Source organism: Chelon labrosus (genome assembly GCF_963514085.1).
Source record: "Chelon labrosus genome assembly, chromosome: 22".
NCBI lineage: Eukaryota > Metazoa > Chordata > Actinopteri > Mugiliformes > Mugilidae > Chelon > Chelon labrosus.
The window spans coordinates 23,472,634-23,491,049 of NC_140355.1; the positions used below are offsets into that span (position 1 = coordinate 23,472,634).

Consider the following 18,416-nt stretch of genomic DNA (forward strand, 5'->3'; position numbering starts at 1 on the left):
CTTCCTCCTCTGGTCACGTTTAATAGATGTTTGTTCCTCACAGGGACGTCCTGTTTATTGGGACGTCCTGATCGCTGCGTGGACGAGAAGACGTTTCCTCCACGTGTTCAGCTCTGAACGTCTGAAGGTCACATGACCTGGACCTGGAGGAACCTGTTCTGATCCTGTCTCCAGTCCACTCAAGGGGTCAAACAGGTCCAGGTCCTGGTCCAGGTCATCACCAGACTCTAGTCACGTGACCTTCAGACGTTCAGAGCTGAACACGTGGAGGAAACGTCTCTTAGTTCATGTCGTGTAAAATCTTACTTCAGACAGTTGGCGGTAAAATGCAGACGACTTTTTATTTGTTATAAACAAATGAAATTCAAATATTTTTACAAAATAAATCACTGATGAAGATGATGATGAAGATTGGCACGATAAAACTTTAAATACAAAAAAAAAAAACAAGCAGATATGAGTTCATAGAGAAACGTTCAGAACCAGATTCTGCTTCAGACAGATCAGACTCCTGTGATGATGATGATGATGATGATGAAGAGCTCAGGGTGGAGGCTAGCTGGTCTGTCGTTTGGACATGTACACCACGTCGTTGAGTCCTTCTCGGTTGCGAGCGATCTCGATGGCGAAGAACTGAACTCTGGTGGCTGAGGACGGTGAAGACCAGACTCCATTAATGTTTTATTTATTTTAAACAACGTGATTCTTAACGATGTGAAACATGAACTCACCAAATATAGTGTTCTCCTCCGTGTAGTCCTTCTCACAGTCCAGACGCAGCAGAGTGCCGTAGTTAAAGTCCTCAACCAGTCCTTCAAACTGGTTACAGAACAAACGCCACCGCTGCAGAGACAACGCACACAGCTAACGCTAACGTTGACTCATCAGGCTAGCAGGAGCTACTGTTAGCATGGAGGCTAGCAGGCTAATATACTGTGTATATTAATGAAGTGATCAGCTGTTCCTCTGGGGTCACCGACCTCTTTGGCCTCGTCAGACTTCAGGTCGTCGGTCGTCAGCAGCTTCACGTCCAGATCTTTGAACGTTTCCCTGAAACTCGAGTAGAGTTGGTCATCGAGCTTCGTCAACTTCAGGAACTTTGGATCAACGGACGAGATGAGCTGAGGACACAAGACATCACAATGATGTCACAATGACATCACAACGTGGACACAATGACATCACAATGACATCACAACGTGGACACAATGACATCACAACGTGGACACAATGACATCACAACGAGGACACAACGACATCACAATGACATCACAACGACATCACAACATGGACACAATGACATCACAACGTGGACACAACGACATCACAACGAGGACACAATGACATCACAATGACATCACAACGAGGACACAATGACATCACAATGTGGACACAATGACATCACAACGTGGACACAATGACATCACAACGTGGACACAATGACATCACAACAAGGACACAATGACATCACAATGACATCACAACGAGGACACAATGACATCACAATGACATCACAACGAGGACACAACGACATCACAACGACATCACAACGACATCACAACGAGGACACAATGACATCACAACGTGGACACAATGACATCACAACGAGGACACAACGACATCACAACGTGGACACAACGACATCACAACGTGGACACAATGACATCACAACGAGGACACAACGACATCACAACGTGGACACAATGACATCACAATGACATCAGAACGAGGACACAATGACATCACAATGACATCAGAACGAGGACACAATGACATCACAACGAGGACACAACGACATCACAATGACATCACAATGACATCACAACGAGGACAAAATGACATCACAATGACATCACAATTACATCACAACGTGGACACAGTGACGTCACAACGACGTCACAACGAGGACACAACGATATCACAATGACATCACAACGACGTCACAACCACATCACAATGACATCACAACGTGGACATAATGACATCACAATGACATCACAACGAGGACACAATGACATCACAATGACATCACAACGTGGACACAATGACATCACAACGTGGACACAATGACATCACAACGACATCACAACGAGGACACAATGACATCACAACGTGGACACAATGACATCACAACGAGGACACAACGACATCACAACGTGGACACAACGACATCACAACGTGGACACAATGACATCACAACGAGGACACAACGACATCACAACGTGGACACAATGACATCACAATGACATCAGAACGAGGACACAATGACATCACAATGACATCAGAACGAGGACACAATGACATCACAACGAGGACACAACGACATCACAATGACATCACAATGACATCACAACGAGGACAAAATGACATCACAATGACATCACAATTACATCACAACGTGGACACAGTGACATCACAATGACGTCACAACGACGTCACAACGAGGACACAACGATATCACAATGACATCACAACGACGTCACAACCACATCACAATGACATCACAACGTGGACATAATGACATCACAACGAGGACACAATGACATCACAATGACATCACAACGTGGACACAATGACATCACAACGTGGACACAATGACATCACAATGACATCACAACGAGGACACAATGACATCACAACGAGGACACAACGACATCACAATGACATCACAACGACATCACAACATGGACACAATGACATCACAACGAGGACACAATGACATCACAACGTGGACACAACGACATCACAACGAGGACACAATGACATCACAATGACATCACAACGAGGACACAATGACATCACAACGTGGACACAATGACATCACAACGTGGACACAATGACATCACAACAAGGACACAATGACATCACAATGACATCACAACGTGGACATAATGACATCACAATGACATCACAACGAGGACACAATGACATCACAACGTGGACACAATGACATCACAATGACATCACAACGTGGACACAATGACATCACAACGAGGACACAACGACATCACAATGTGGACACAATGACATCACAATGACATCACAATGTGGACACAATGACATCACAATGACATCACAACGAGGACACAATGACATCACAACGAGGACACAATGACATCACAACGACCTCACAACGACATCACAACGACATCACAACGTGGACACAACGACATCACAACGTAGACACAATGACATCACAACGTGGACACAATGACATCACAATGACATCACAACGAGGACGACATCACAATGACATCACAACGAGGACACAATGACATCACAATGACATCACAACGAGGACAATGACATCATGACATCACAATGACATCACAACGAGGACACAATGACATCACAACAACATCACAATGACATCACAACGACATCACAACGAGGACAGAATGACATCACAATGACATCACAACAACATCACAATGACATCACAACGTGGACACAATGACATCACAATGACATCACAACGACATCACAACGTGGACACAATGACATCACAATGACATCACAACGTGGACACAATGACATCACAATGACATCACAACAAGGACACAATGACATCACAATGACATCACAACGAGGACACGACGACATCACAATGACATCACAACGAGGACACGATGACATCACAACGTGGACACAATGACATCACAACGTGGACACAATGACATCACAACGACATCACAACGAGGACACAACGACATCACAACGACATCACAACGAGGACACAACGACATCACAGTGACATCACAACGAGGACACAATGACATCACAACGAGGACAATGACATCACAATGACATCACAACGAGGACAATGACATCATAATGACATCACAATGACATCACAACGAGGACAGAATGACATCACAACATCACAATGACATCACAACGTGGACACAATGACATCACAATGACATCACAACGACATCACAACGTGGACACAATGACATCACAATGATATCACAACAAGGACACAATGACATCACAATGACATCACAACGAGGACACGATGACATCACAACGAGGACACAACGACATCACAATGACATCACAACGAGGACATGATGACATCACAACGACATCACAACGTGGACACGATGACATCACAACGACATCACAACGTGGACACAATGACATCACAACGTGGACACAATGACATCACAACGAGGACACAATGACATCACAACGACATCACAACGACATCACAACGTGGACACAATGACATCACAATGACATCACAACGACATCACAACGAGGACACAATGACATCACAATGACATCACAATGACATCACAACGTGGACACAATGACATCACAATGACATCACAATGGCATCACAACAACATCACAACGACATCACAATGACATCACAACGTGGACACAATGACATCACAACGTGGACACAATGACATCACAATGACATCACAACGAGGACACAATGACATCACAACGACATCACAACGACATCACAACGTGGACACAATGACATCACAATGACATCACAACGACATCACAACGTGGACACAATGACATCACAATGACATCACAACGAGGACACAATGACATCACAACGACATCACAACGACATCACAACGTGGACACAATGACATCACAACGACATCACAACATCACAACGTGGACACAATGACATCACAATGACATCACAACGACATCACAACGAGGACACAATGACATCACAACAACATCACAACGACATCACAACGTGGACACAATGACATCACAACGACATCACAATGACATCACAACGTGGACACAATGACATCACAATGACATCACAATGACATCACAACGACATCACAACAACATCACAACGACATCACAACGTGGACACAATGACATCACAATGATCAGTGTCTCTAGGCGTCAACATTAAAGATCAGAACTGATCCAACAAACATGAAGCAGCTCTTTTGTAGTTTGAATTCATGTGTTTCTACTGGATACATAAATAAATAAATAAATAAATAAATATCAGCTGATGTCAACGTATAAATGATGATGTCTCACGTTGAAGTAGACCTCTGCGTGGTTGAAGGCCTTCATCGCCCACATCGCCTCCAGCTGAGGCTGAAAACACAAACGTGATCATTTAGAGGAAAACCATGAAGATGATGAAGATGATGAAGACTAAACATGTTCACTTACATTATTACCATAAGAGTCAGCTGGAAGAGACAGCGCATGTGCAGCAGCTGAGGCTCCGCCCACCCCCTGAGAACAAACATGTAAACATTAATGAGAGAAGAATGAACAGGCTCAGAGGGTTTAGTGTCACTGAGATCACTGCGTTAAAACATTTAATAAAGTTTAAACCTTTAATAAATGTTTGAATCATGATCATGATAAATATATAGATTATATTTATATATAGGGCCAAGGGCCACTGACCCCCGAGGCCCCTGGATGAATAAAGCCCGTTAGTGCCTGCCCCCCCCCCCCCATCAGCTCATAACTGACTGGACTCAGATACTGATGTTTAAAGTGAATCTGTCTCCATGGAAACATCTTTAAATATTAAACTATTAAACGTTAACCTTCCTGCTGTCAATCAAACTTCCAGATTAAATCAAAGTAAGCGGAGCTAACGATGCTAACGATGCTAATCAGTCAGAGCTGCTCTTTGATGGGACGCGTCACATTTCACTGTTTGTCTCTGACACGTGCGCTCTCCTCGGCTATCGTTAGCATTAGCATCGTGCTGCTAACCGCCGCGCTGCTTCGTGTCTCTGTCTCTGTCTCTGTTTCTGTCTCTGTCTCGGTTCAGAGGTTCTCCTGAAGCAGCTCAGACACAGAACCCTGACACAGAACGAACAGAACTGTGACGGTTTGTTGTTAGAGTCCTACCAGAGCAGAGAGAATCTCCTCCGACGCCATTTTTCCAGAACAAAGATCGTCTAAAAGAGGAAGATGAACCACTACACATTTAAAAATGGATCACTTAAACTGCACGCATGCGCTTTGTATTTCCTCTCCCAAACACGGAAGTAATAAAACATTTACATATTAATGATATATTTTTAATTAATATATTTCAGATATTACAACAACATAACGTCTCCGGCCTCGCGGGACACCGTCCACCTTCATCTGACTGTAAAAGATATTTAACCGACCGTTAACGGTCTCGTGAACAAACAGAGTGAGACATCCTGTTTGTTAAAACCTCTGTCAACTTTGACACCACGTGACGTCACATGTATTAAAGGGCCAGTGTCACGTTTTAAAAACGACTCATCGATCTTTTAGTTTTATCAACTAAATATTATTTCTTCTTATTTCACGACATCAAACTGAAACATTTACATAAAGTTTTCTATGAATCTAAAAACTCTTATTCAGAATTTATTCTTTGTGACGTGTTCTAATAAAGTTGTTGGAAAAAAAATATGTGGCTTAAAATATGTTTTAAATATTGAACATAAAAAACTTAACATTGACTTAAATGTGTTTTAAGTGTTTTATCTATTTTAATGAAGGAATCAAAGAGTAAAACAAGATGTAATTAATTCTGCCCCCTAGTGGCCACAGTATGAACCTCACCTTCCTCCAGTTTGTCTCCAAAACATTTTTATTTCTAAAACTGTTTTAAATTAATTACGTTTAAACTGAACTGTAGCTTAAAACAGTTTTCAGTGATAATACCAGAAGATAAGATAATACAGTCTGGTGAAAATAAAATAATTAGAAAAGGAAACTTCATTTTAAATTTAATAAAATAATAAATATAACTATAACATTTAAGTCATCTTATTTAATTTTTTTTTTTTATTGTTATTATTTTTAATCATGACTTTAATTCATTTATCAGTGTGGTGATGGTTTCAGCTGCAAATTAAAATCACATACAAACAGAAAATATAAATTAATAATAAAATATTTTTGTCATAAATAATGTAGAAAACAAACCTATCTTGAACATATTTATATTTATATTTATATTTATATAAATGTAGTTTTTATTGGCTGCCTTTGGCCTCCATAGCGAGGCTCGTCTCCATGTTGATCCAGAGCAGGTGTGTTTTCAGACATTAATAAATGAGCTGTAGATGTTTCTGAAGGTAGAGGACGCAGTGTCCCCTCCTCCTGTCTCACAGTGGACCAACCCGCTGAGCAACAGGAAGACGGTCTCCTCCTCCTCCTCCTCCTCCGGGGGTCACACCAGCCTCCAGTCCGGGCTTTTGAAGCAGGCTGCAGCCGCCCTCCTCTTCCTCCTCCACCCTTCCTCCTCCTCCTCCTCCTCCTCCTCTCTGAGCAGCTATAGGAGCGTCTCTTCTTCTCCTGGATGCTTCTCCCTGATCTCCTCCTGGTTTCTCCTTCGCTGTCTGGAGGTACGAGCTTCTCCTTCTTCTCCTCCTTCTTCTCCTCTTTAATGATGATTTTTCTGTTTTTATCGCGTCGCCGCAGACGCACTTTCCCTCCTCATCCTCCTCTTCATCCTCTAGGCCACATGACCTGCAGCTTCAGCGTCGACCGAGCGTTTCAATGAGGCTCATTATTATTATTATTATTATTATTATTATTATTACTGTCAGAGGTCTCATCGTGTCTCAGATCAGTTTTATTTATTTCATTATTTCATGTTGTTTCTCTTTATTCCATTAAAGGTTCAGATGAGTCTTTGCTCAGAGAAGATGGAGGAACATGTTTAATGATGATGATTAATAATCTGATCAGATGATGGAACAGCTGATTATTGATGAGAGAACAGCTGATTATTGATGAGAGAACAGCTGATTATTGTTTGATCAGATGTTTGAGCTTCAAGCGTCGATTTAAAGTTTAAATCCTGTCGTCTGTTTGTTTTTATAAAGTTTAAACTGGTTTCTGTAGAAAAGTATGAATCCATTAGTTTAATGATCAGTGATCAGCTGACCACCAGCTCTGTCCTCTGATTGGCTGCTGCTGTGTGTGTGTTTAAATGTGTGTGTGGTTCCACTAATGGAGTCCAGCAGCTAAAAGCTGTCATTAATCAGAGCTTTTACTCTGAAGTACTACGCTCTACTTCCTGTTTGTAGTCTGACACACAACTACACAACTGACCAGAAGACACACAAAGACACAAAGATACACAACAACAGCTACACAGAGACTCAGAGCTACACACGGATGCAAAGAGACAATTAATGACCAATGAGATGCAACACAACAACTACAGAGACTCAAAGACTCAAAGACACACGACCAACATCTGACAAAGACCTGAGACACAAACTCCAGAGACTCATAAGAAAAAGATGCAAAGAGACACGACTAGAAAGAGACACAACATGATGACGTGATGGAACAGCAGACACAACTAAAAACTAAGAGACAGATGCAAAGAGACATTAACCAGCTACACAAAGACACAAAGATAGACGCACAACTACTACAAAGATGCAAAGAGACACAAAGCGACTACAATGAGACACCAGCTATAGAGGGACAGACGCTGGCTCCTGTCCTGACGTCCTGATCTGCTGCAGGACAGGTTGATTTGACCAGTTTCTCTGGGTCCACATTGTTCATGCTAAGCTAAGCTAAGCTAAGCTAGGCTAACAGGTGGATCTGTTGTGAAGGTGTAGAGAGTTCAGCCGAGGACAGATGTGATGAGGGAGGGAGGGAGGCAGCGAGCGGTTGGTTCTCTGGAGGGAGGAGGGTAACCACAGCAGCAACCGTCGAGGGCCGGCTGGGCGTCGGCTCCGGCTGGACCGGCTGATAAACAGGAGGGAGGAGAAGGGAGGGAGGGGGAGGAGAAGGGAGGGAGGGGGAGGACCAGATGAAAGACGACGGGGGTCACTGGAAGTCTTTCGAGGGAGGATATCCTCAGTAGACGGGCCTCATGCTGTTTGGAGACAAGGTGTGTTTCCTGTCAGCAGGATTACACCTCCCCCTTCTCCCCCCTTCTCCCCCCTTTCTCCCCCTTCCTCCCACTCTCCTCACCCCCGTCCCTCGAGGAGGCTCAGATAACATCAATCTGACTCTGGCTTGTTTTACTCTCCTCATCTCGTCCATCCTCCCTGAGAGACGGGACAGTCTGACATCTAACCCTCGATTAGTGTCGATCAGATCTGAACAAACGTCTGGAACCAGCAGAACTTTACTGGATCAACGGATCACAATCATCACTGCAGCCTCACACGACATTTATTACGTTAACTACATTAATTAAAATGTTATTTTAACGTTATTTAAATGCTGCTCAGACAGAATCTCTTGGTTTCGTTTGTGTCGAGGCTGAAAAACAGAATCACGTCTGGTTCCAGATCAGTTTGGTTCGTTACAGGATCTTTAATCTTTAATCTTTACTTTTACTTTCGTTTATAATTCTACTGATTTGATTTTATCTGTAATTAAAACACTAAACGTCCAGATGCATCCGCTGCTGAACACAGCCCCAACAAACGCTGCAGGTCCAGGAACTAGACGTGGTCTTTCCTTTGTCCTCAGGATCCAGATGATGTCATTCACTCATTCACTCATTCACTCAGTGAGACGCTGCGTCATGTAATGGATTTTATATCCATTTAGTCAATGACTCGTTCTCTCTGCTTGTTTCTCTGCAGCTGCTTCAAACCAACAGGAGGACGGACGTCTGCAGCATGCAGAAGGTAGACTGTCATTACACTGACACACATGGTACATGTAGACACACACACAGGTCAAACATGTACACTGACATACATGGTACATGTAGACACACACAGGTCAAACATGTACACTAACATACATGTTATATGTAGACACACACGCACAGGTCAAACATGTACACTGACATACATGGTACATGTAGACACACACAGGTCAAACATGTACACTAACATACATGTTATATGTAGACACACACACACAGGTCAAACATGTACACTGACATACATGGTACATGTAGACACACACACACAGGTCAAACATGTACACTAACATACATGTTATATGTAGACACACACGCACAGGTCAAACATGTACACTGACATACATGGTACATGTAGACACACACACACAGGTCAAACATGTACACTAACATACATGTTATATGTAGACACACACGCACAGGTCAAACATGTACACTGACATACATGGTACATGTAGACACACACAGGTCAAACATGTACACTAACATACATGTTATATGTAGGAGGTAATCAGCTGATGGAGGGAAACGCTGTGTGAAGATGGTTTGTAGATCATGACATGTATGACTACTGTTACTCTTCTATCGACTAAGCCCCGCCCCCACACGATCTGATTGGCCCAGCAGATCTTTACTGGAGCAGAATCAGTTCCCAACAGAGACTCCAGATAAAGTTCCTAACTAAACCTTTGTAGTGATCTTGATCTTCTCGTCTAAATTCTCTGGTTGTAATAACCTCTAAACGTGTCTCGTGTCTCAGGTGGAGGGACGGGTAACTCCGGTCCTGCCCTCTTCCAGGGGCCCCAGCACTCCTGGCTCCCCGGCCACCGGCATCACGGTAAAGTCAGGGTCAAGGTTCATTTTAAGACAAACTGTTGTAAAGTCTTCTTCCTGTAAAGGACGTGACTACTTCCTGTCTTCAGGCCCGAGTCAACGACCAGGTGGTCGGCTACAGAGACCTGGCCGCTCTGCCCAAAGACAAAGCCATCCTCCAGGTAGAGAGACCTGACCTCATGACCTACCAACCACACCTGAGCTTCTCCCCCCTCGACCCACCACGCAGAGAGGTACACGCACACGGGTACACGGGTTACACATGCTACATGTAATAACTATAATAAACATATATCATAGATCACATAAAGCTGTTCACCTTTAACACGGTCAGACTTTAAGCTAAACGTAGCTAACTAATGAATAGTTGCTGCTAGCCTCCGTTAAGCTAACTAATGCTTTAGCTACCTAATGGGTAGCTAAAGCTAGCCTCCGTTAAGCTAAACATTGTAATGATGGAGGATTAAAGAGGTCAGCAGATGAATGTTGTGTTTTTGAACAGCTGATTGTGAGATGAATAATAATGAATAACCTGATGTTTGTCTGCAGCGGTCTATGTCTCCTCCCGCCACGTCTCCTACCAGGTCTCCTGAGGTAAGACATGCTGCTTTTAATCTAACGTCTCATTCATATCTACTGTTTAGACTGTTTATAATTATATATTCATATTCAACATGTTTCCTGTCACATCCTCAATAAAAACTGGTTTAACTATATAATGCAGTTCTTACTTTATATGTCTCCCTGACTAATAACTATAATAAAGAAATAAAAAGAAAGAAATATAAAACTAGTAGACTAACACTCTAATGTCCCAGTAACTTTAGACTTTATTGTGACATGAACTACAGAGGAACTAAATGAATAAAGTTTATTAATCCAGTCATAATGTTTCTGATAAATAATCCTCATTAAAACTGAGTCAGTGTTCAGATAACGTCGTCCCTCAGATGAACCTCCGACTGACCCGTCAGAAATGTTCCACTCCGTCACCGTCAGGTCACGACCTCGACTTTTAGAAACACAAAGCTGCGACCGACTCTTCATCTTCTCGTCTTCTTCAGCTTCAATCGCTGCTTTGTGCTCAGAGCGTTGAGAAGAACAGACGGCGTCTCTGTTCACAGCAGCTGCTTCACATCAACTGGAGAATCTCATTCACCTCCTGAGGAAACTTTACACGTTTATTTTATCAGGTTCAAACTCTAAACGAGACGATAGAAGAAGAAAAAGATAGAAATCATCATGATAATAAAAAGCATCTTCAGTTAAAGGCTAACGTACGCTAGGTGTAATGTTTTACCACAGACACTATAAAGATGGAGACGGAGGAGCAGCTCCTCTAAAGTGAAGCCAAATCAAGTAGAGCTCCCCCTGGTGTCTGGCTGCAGTATAGGTCATAAGCTCCACCCCCTCCATGTTAGTGGGCGGGACTTGGGCCAAACTAAAACACTAAAATACATGACAAATACAGTCTATGGTTTTAACCTTTAGCTTAGCGTGCTAGCAGGCTAACATTAGCAGCAGGTGTTTGGTCGTCAGAGTTCCTCCTCAGAGGAACATGAACCACATTTGACCCCATCCATCACAGACTGACCCCTCCCTGTCAGGTCAGGGGGTCAAAGGTTAACCTCTGTTTGTGGTTCAGGTGAAGGGGCGCAGGGCAGAGAGTGACAGCGGCTCCCCTGGAGGATCAATGGTGCAACTACAGGCCGAACGAAAGATCAGCACCAGCCTGCAGCACTTCCACCGGCCTGGTAACCGTCGGCAACCGATGATTTATTCCCAGACAGATTAATAAACCTGACGTAAACATATCTTCCATTAATAATCAGGTCCATTAATGACTCTAGCTCTTTGTGTTTCTCAGATAACGGGACCAACATCTACAGGAAGCCTCCCATCTATAAACAAGGTGAGCTCTGGTTCCTCCTCTCAGCTCCTCTCTCTCTTCCTCCTCCTTCATCTTCTTCTTCTTCTCTCCAGACGGTAAACCCGCTGAGGGCCGCGGCGTCGTCCAATCGGCAAAGTTCCCGGCAGCTCAGCCGCCGGACCCCAACCAGCCCTCCAAGATCGAGACGGAGTACTGGCCCTGCCCACCCTCGCTGGCCGCCATGGGTAACGCCCCCTCGTTAATGAGCCGTACAGGTGACCAGCGCTCAGACAGGTAGCTCGTTAACTCTCAGGCCCGACTCTTGCAGAGATCGAGTGGAGGAAGAAGAAGAAGCTGGAGGAGGAAGACGAGTTTGAGGATCTGACGGAGGAGGCGAAGACGCTGCAGGAGCAGGAGCTGGAGAAGGTTTGAGAATCAGACAGGAAGTAAAACTACGCCTTAAAATCCACCGGCCAATCAGATCACACTGAGTCTAGTGACTGATCCAGATCATGATGTGTCTTAAAGTCATTTACAGTTTGAATTATGAGTTCTTTTCAAACGACGTCTAATTTACTGTTTTCTTTGAAAATGACAAATTTATGATGTTAAAACATCTTTAAATGATTTGATCTGACGTAATGAAATGCTACAAGACAGATTTAACTTATATAATAATATAAATATGCATTTCATCCAAAGTACTCTGAACACAAGTCCAGAGTTTGTCCCGTATCACATGACTTCCTGTTTTGTTCCACTCATATTTACCTCCAACCACTAGAGGGCGCCACCGCTGGACATGAACATTAGTGGGGTTGATGCTTCCCAACACCAACGGTTTCATTTAGTAAATCTTGTTCATTTATCATTATTTTCTGACGTTAAACTCCATCAATCAGTGATACCAGGTCTGATTCGTTCAGTATTAAGTTAAAGTTTCATGTTTTGCTGTTTTATATTTATTTAAATGTTTCCAGACACATAAACCAGCCATCTGATCATTTATGTTCTTGTTCTCCTGTGACGTGAAGCCGTCTCTTACCTCAGGACGTTGACCATCTGCTCTGAGCTTCTTCCTGTTTGTCTCTGCTGATCAGATCAAGTCCAACCTGGGACGTCTGATCCTGAAGGAGGAGAAGGAGAAAGCCGTCCACTTCCGGAGGAAGACACAGTCTCTTCCAGACAGAACCCACATGCACGGCAGTAAGACCAGAACCAGAACCAGAACCAGGCGTCTGCAGCGTTCAGGTCTGACCTCATGAATCTGTCTTCCTCTTTCAGGTCTGTCAGCGAGTGCTTCCAAGTCTCCGTCACGCTCGGCGCTGACCAGAGTGAGTCTTTAAAGACGTGACTGAGCTGCTGGACCTGAACTATGAGGAGCTGAGGTTTAAATGAGTCTGAGTCTCAAGTGTTGGGTTCTAATCCCGTGTCCTGTTGTTTCAGATGCAGTCAGCTGAGTTCTCCACAGATGGAGACAAAGGTCGAGCAGGTACGACTCGTTTGTTTCTACTGCAGCGTCAACGAACCAATGAGAAAGAATCAGATGTTAGATCCTTTTAGACGTTTAATGATGAATGAACACATTTAATGTGACGAGAACAGAGATGATCTGATTTATCTCTAATGATTCATCATGTTTCTGTTTTACAGCTGCTCAGGTAAACGTCTTCTTCTTCTCTGTGTTCTGACCATTTCTATCGTCTGGCTCGCTGTGTTTCTGTTAATGTGACCTTTGACCTCGTTCAGACCTTTAACATCAACACCTGGTCTCACCTGGTCTCACCTGGTCTCACCTGTCCATCTACCTGGTCTTAATCTAAATGTGTCTCCACAGCCAGCACTTGAGATCTGATCTCAGTTGTGTGTCTGTAAATCAGCAGCGCCACTAGAGACCAGATCAGGATGGAGGGGGTTTGGTCTGAACCAGGTCTCTGTGTCCTGCTGACGTCTAGCTTTCCTCCTCTGTTGTAGAGATTCATTAAACAGATCAGGAAACATGAATCATTTTAAACAGAATCTCTGAATCTCTAGACCAGATCTCTGTGTGAACACATGCATGTCTCAGTTCATCCATCACCTTCTCCGTGACGGTCTCCATGTTCTCCAGGTGGAACTGTCTTTGGTCCAGACTCTGATTTAAATGTCTCTGTGCAGAACGGTGAAGCTCGGAGGGAGCGCATGGACCGAGGGAACTCTCTGCCGAGTATCCTGGAGCAGAAGGTGATTCATCAGAGACCAGACGAGGTTCTCAGGTCATCTAGGTCATGATCTGAAAATAAGATGAACCAAACTTATCTGGACTAGAAGACGTTTCCTCCAAGTGTTCAGCTCTAAATGATGGTGGAGAGTTTAGGGTTTATCACCTGAAGGTCACATGACTAGAGTCTGGTAATGACCTGATACTCACCTGGACCTGGACCTGGACCTGGACCTGGAGGAACCTGTTCTGATCCTGTCTCCAATCAATGGTTCTATGGATCATCGTTCCTGGTAGAACTCCTCCATCATCATCTAGAGCTGAACACTTGGAGGAAACGTCTAGAAACACAACGAGTCCAGATGAGTTTGTCTCAGATTTGTTATCTCTGGATGTCACAGAGCAACAGTCTGATCCATAGACTGGAGAAAGATGGACCAACTGCTCCTCTAAAGAGAAGCCAAACTAACTAGAGCTCCCCCTGGTGGTTGGCTCCAGCATGTTAGTTAGTTAAATAGTTGTCCATATTTATATACAGTCTATGCTCTGATCATTTAAATCCACCAGAACCAAACTCATCAGATCATTTGTGTCTGTAGCTTCATTCAGCTCAGACTTCAGGTCCTGAATTAACTCAAAGATTTGTTTAAAACTAAATTTATTTAGGTTTAAAAATCAGCTGTTTGCATAAAAACCAATGAAATTCTTCTAAAACACATGAATCTCTGATAAATTCATTTCTTATTTCTGTCACATCTCCAGATTTAATTAAATTATCTGGACCTGAGTGTAAATAATTAAATTATTTTTTTTTTTTAACAAATCTTGTGATCGTTTCTCTCTGTGATCACATCAATCAGCTGATTGATGCTTCACTCATTTTACTCATCACTAGATCCTTGAGGAACATTTAAATACACTTCAGTAAAATGATGATTCTATGTTTTTACTGCAGTGATGATGATGATGATGATGATGATGTTTCCTTCTCAGATCTATCCATATGAAGCTCTGATTGTGACCCATAGAGGGCGCTGTAAGCTGCCGCCGGGAGTCGACCGCACTCGGCTGGAGGTTGGTACAGGAAGTGATGCCGTGTTTGATCAGCTGATTATTCAAACTTATGGCTCACGGTCTGAAACCAACAAAGTGTGAAAATTACAAAAAAAGACTTTAACTGCAATTTACCTCAGTGAAAGTAGCTGCTGTTCCTGATGTGTCCACTAGAGGGCGCTGTGTTTAGAGTAGAGGACATAACTTAACACTGAGGCCAGTACTAATGAGCATTTTATTTTTCTTAATAAATTTCAGATTGTTGTTAAAATATTTAGTAAAAGAATAATACGTTAAATTTCTCCTCCTGAACTCAGACGTAGTGACGTATGTTGAACCGTCCGTCACCTTTACGTCATTATCTGAAAAACTAAAAAGTCATTTTTAAGGTCGTCTTAAATTTGTCATTTTCTAGAAATCACAGAACAATGTTGATGACTCATCCTGCACTGGGGGGCGTGTACTAATTTGGTATCCAGTAAAATGTTTTCTTGAATTTTCTGTCCCTCCTTCATTCATGTGTTCACTAAATTAGTAGAACGTTGTTCTGGAGTCTCTCTGTTGGGAACTGATCAAATATCTGACGGACCAATCAGATCGTGCAGGGGCGGGGCTTAATGTTGTGATGGACAGTATAGTAGCAGTAGTCATCCAGGTCATGTGATCAGTTTAAACGTCTCTGATTGGTGTTTAACGTTGTGTATTTGTTCTCCTCTCAGAGGCATCTGGCTCCAGAGGACTTCCAGCAGGTGTTCGGGATGCCCATGGCCGAGTTCGACCGCCTCTCGCTCTGGAGACGAAACGAACTCAAGAAGAAAGCTTCACTTTTCTAACAGGAAGTGACCTCGTCCCCCAAAAAATACAAAATAAAAACACTTGATGAAGCTTTGAAAGGAGGAAGAGGAGGAGAAATAACCAGGCCATGACTTCAGATATCAACACAGATTCGTCCCGTTAGCCCACGCCCACATCAGTCCTCCATCTAACTAACCAAAACCTGGATGTGCCCCCCCCCCCCCCCCCCCAACCCCCCCAACCCCCCCAGCGTGGATCTGACCAATCAGGATGGTCCTCATTAACTCTTTACCTTCACTGATGCACTGACACTCATCCATATTACCTGTGCTGCACTTATAATCACACCTGCTTGCAAACCGTTATTGTGTGTCCCATCATCTTCATCATCATCATCTTCATCATCATCATCATCATCACAGTTAAACCTCCAGAGCTCGTCATCATGAACAGACGTTAGCGGTTAGCTTCAGACTTAAACTCAGGTTTTCTGGTCTTGTCAAGCTGGTCGTTTAGCTAACTAGCTACCTAGCTAATGTAGCTAACTAGCTACCTATCTAATGTAGCTAATTAGCTACCTATCTAATGTAACTAACTAGCTACCTATCTAATGTAGCTAATTAGCTACCTATCTAATGTAGCTAATTAGCTACCTATCTAATGTAGCTAACTAGCTACATATCTAATGTAGCTAATTAGCTACATATCTAGCTACATATCTAATCAGCTGTGTGGGCCCTTGGTCAGATATGACGTCACATGTCCCCAACACAAGATGGCGTCTACATCCGTCATATTTTTAGCTTCATTTCCGTCTTGGCCTTATAGTCAAATCAACCAACGACCAATCAGATCACTTAGTTTCTACAGGAGCCTCACAGGGTCAAACCAAAAGTATAATAAAGTCTTAAATCACAGTTCTGAGTTTTATCTCCTGAGTTAAAGAACAGACTAATAAAAATGATTTTAAAGTCAGAACTTTAAACTTTTACATTTGTCTGTTTAATGTTTAAACATATATTATAATATTTAATGATTAATAACACGGTAATGATTCATGGATTCATAGAAGAATCACATTTAATTATATTAAAAACATATTTTACTCATTTAAACTGTTTTAAAGTCTTAACATCTGATCAACAGCAGAGGGCGCCGTCTCATCACTGAACTGATTTAAACTACGTCCAGATCAACCTGAAGACGACCGTTGACTCTGATCATGTCCCGTCCTCTGAGACGTTCACTCACTAACAGCTGATGTTGAGTCTATTTATTACGCGGAGCTTTTTATTTATTTACTGCATCAGTCTGTGAAGATTTACTTTGATAATATTCTGTGTTGGACAGTTTTTTACGTCCTGGCTTTAATCTGAATAAGATCAACATGTAGCGCCTGTCCTGGACCCTGAGGTAGGACATCAGTCACATCCATGTCTCCGTCCTGTTTCTGTTGTACAAGTCAAATAAAACGCTGAGAAATGTCTTGTCGTCTTTTGTCTTCAACCCTCTGGACGGACGGTTTGATTCAGCTGCAGAAACTTGAGACAAAACAAGATGCCAGCGGAGACACAAGACTACCACAGAGACAGGAAGTGACCACAGAGATGAAAAGACAAGCACAAGGACACACGAGACGATAACAGAGACAGCAACAGACCAATAGGTAGACAAAATGAAAGACGCAAAACAAGAGAAAGGAGACGGGCTTTGACCAGAAAGACACCAGCAGAGACACAAACAACCATGAAGACACAAATAAAAAGACAGAAAGACACAAGATTACTCCAAAGACACAAACAACCACGAAGAGACAGGACAATAGAAACCACAGAAGACAACAAAGAGACGCAAGAGACACTGAAGGACGTCTTTCAGTGTCTCTTCTAATCGTCTCGTTCGTCGTCTCTGCTGAACTTCTTGAATCACGTTTCGTTTCCTCTGAACCTCTTCAGCTGCAGGTGATGATGAGGAGGGTTCTTGTTGCTAGGGAACCAGTGCTCCTCCACATAAAGGCCACGTGT

The 18,416-nt window shown here is 43.0% G+C and overlaps 2 protein-coding genes across 3 annotated transcripts; one reads left to right on the forward strand and one right to left on the reverse strand.

The window, feature by feature from the left end:
- Window positions 1-315: 315 nt before the first annotated feature.
- Window positions 316-5,914, reverse strand: pbdc1 (polysaccharide biosynthesis domain containing 1). The gene is made up of 6 exons (XM_084571779.1): window positions 5,875-5,914; window positions 5,176-5,241; window positions 5,038-5,097; window positions 981-1,121; window positions 732-843; window positions 316-647 (listed from the first exon to the last, which is right to left on the reverse strand). Exons 1-6 carry the CDS (start codon window positions 5,902-5,904, stop codon window positions 556-558), a joined length of 501 nt encoding a protein of 166 aa, XP_084427905.1. The 5' UTR covers window positions 5,905-5,914; the 3' UTR covers window positions 316-555.
- Window positions 5,915-7,162: 1,248 nt separating this feature from the next.
- On the forward strand, window positions 7,163-18,409 carry dmtn (dematin actin binding protein). 2 transcript variants are annotated; one of them, XM_084572239.1, is made up of 15 exons: window positions 7,163-7,358; window positions 9,576-9,620; window positions 10,401-10,478; window positions 10,564-10,707; window positions 11,024-11,068; window positions 12,120-12,228; window positions 12,342-12,386; window positions 12,458-12,589; window positions 12,673-12,770; window positions 13,445-13,550; window positions 13,629-13,678; window positions 13,791-13,836; window positions 14,476-14,567; window positions 15,538-15,618; window positions 16,317-18,409. In XM_084572239.1, the coding sequence occupies exons 2-15, from the start codon at window positions 9,612-9,614 to the stop codon at window positions 16,428-16,430; spliced, it is 1,149 nt and encodes a 382-aa protein (XP_084428365.1). In that variant the 5' UTR covers window positions 7,163-7,358; window positions 9,576-9,611; the 3' UTR covers window positions 16,431-18,409. The 2 variants fall into 2 exon arrangements, 1 of the variants encoding a protein (XP_084428365.1); XR_014699737.1 differs by lacking the exon at window positions 16,317-18,409 and having other exon boundaries at window positions 14,502-14,567; window positions 15,538-15,603.
- Window positions 18,410-18,416: the final 7 nt, after the last annotated feature.

What these genes read in the sequence shown, in the direction of transcription:
- pbdc1 (XM_084571779.1), bottom strand. Translation starts at nt 5,904, where the DNA reads ATGGCGTCGGAGGAGATTCTCTCTGCTCTG. An exon ending in CTGACTCTTATGGTAATAAT is followed by an intron (nt 5,098 to 5,175) that starts GTAAGTGAACAT and finishes TTGTGTTTTCAG; the next exon opens with CCTCAGCTGGAGGCGATGTG. An exon ending in GGAGGAGAACACTATATTTG is followed by an intron (nt 648 to 731) that starts GTGAGTTCATGT and finishes CACCGTCCTCAG; the next exon opens with CCACCAGAGTTCAGTTCTTC.
- dmtn (XM_084572239.1), top strand. An exon ending in CCCCGGCCACCGGCATCACG is followed by an intron (nt 10,479 to 10,563) that starts GTAAAGTCAGGG and finishes TCCTGTCTTCAG; the next exon opens with GCCCGAGTCAACGACCAGGT. An exon ending in CAGAACCCACATGCACGGCA is followed by an intron (nt 13,551 to 13,628) that starts GTAAGACCAGAA and finishes TTCCTCTTTCAG; the next exon opens with GTCTGTCAGCGAGTGCTTCC.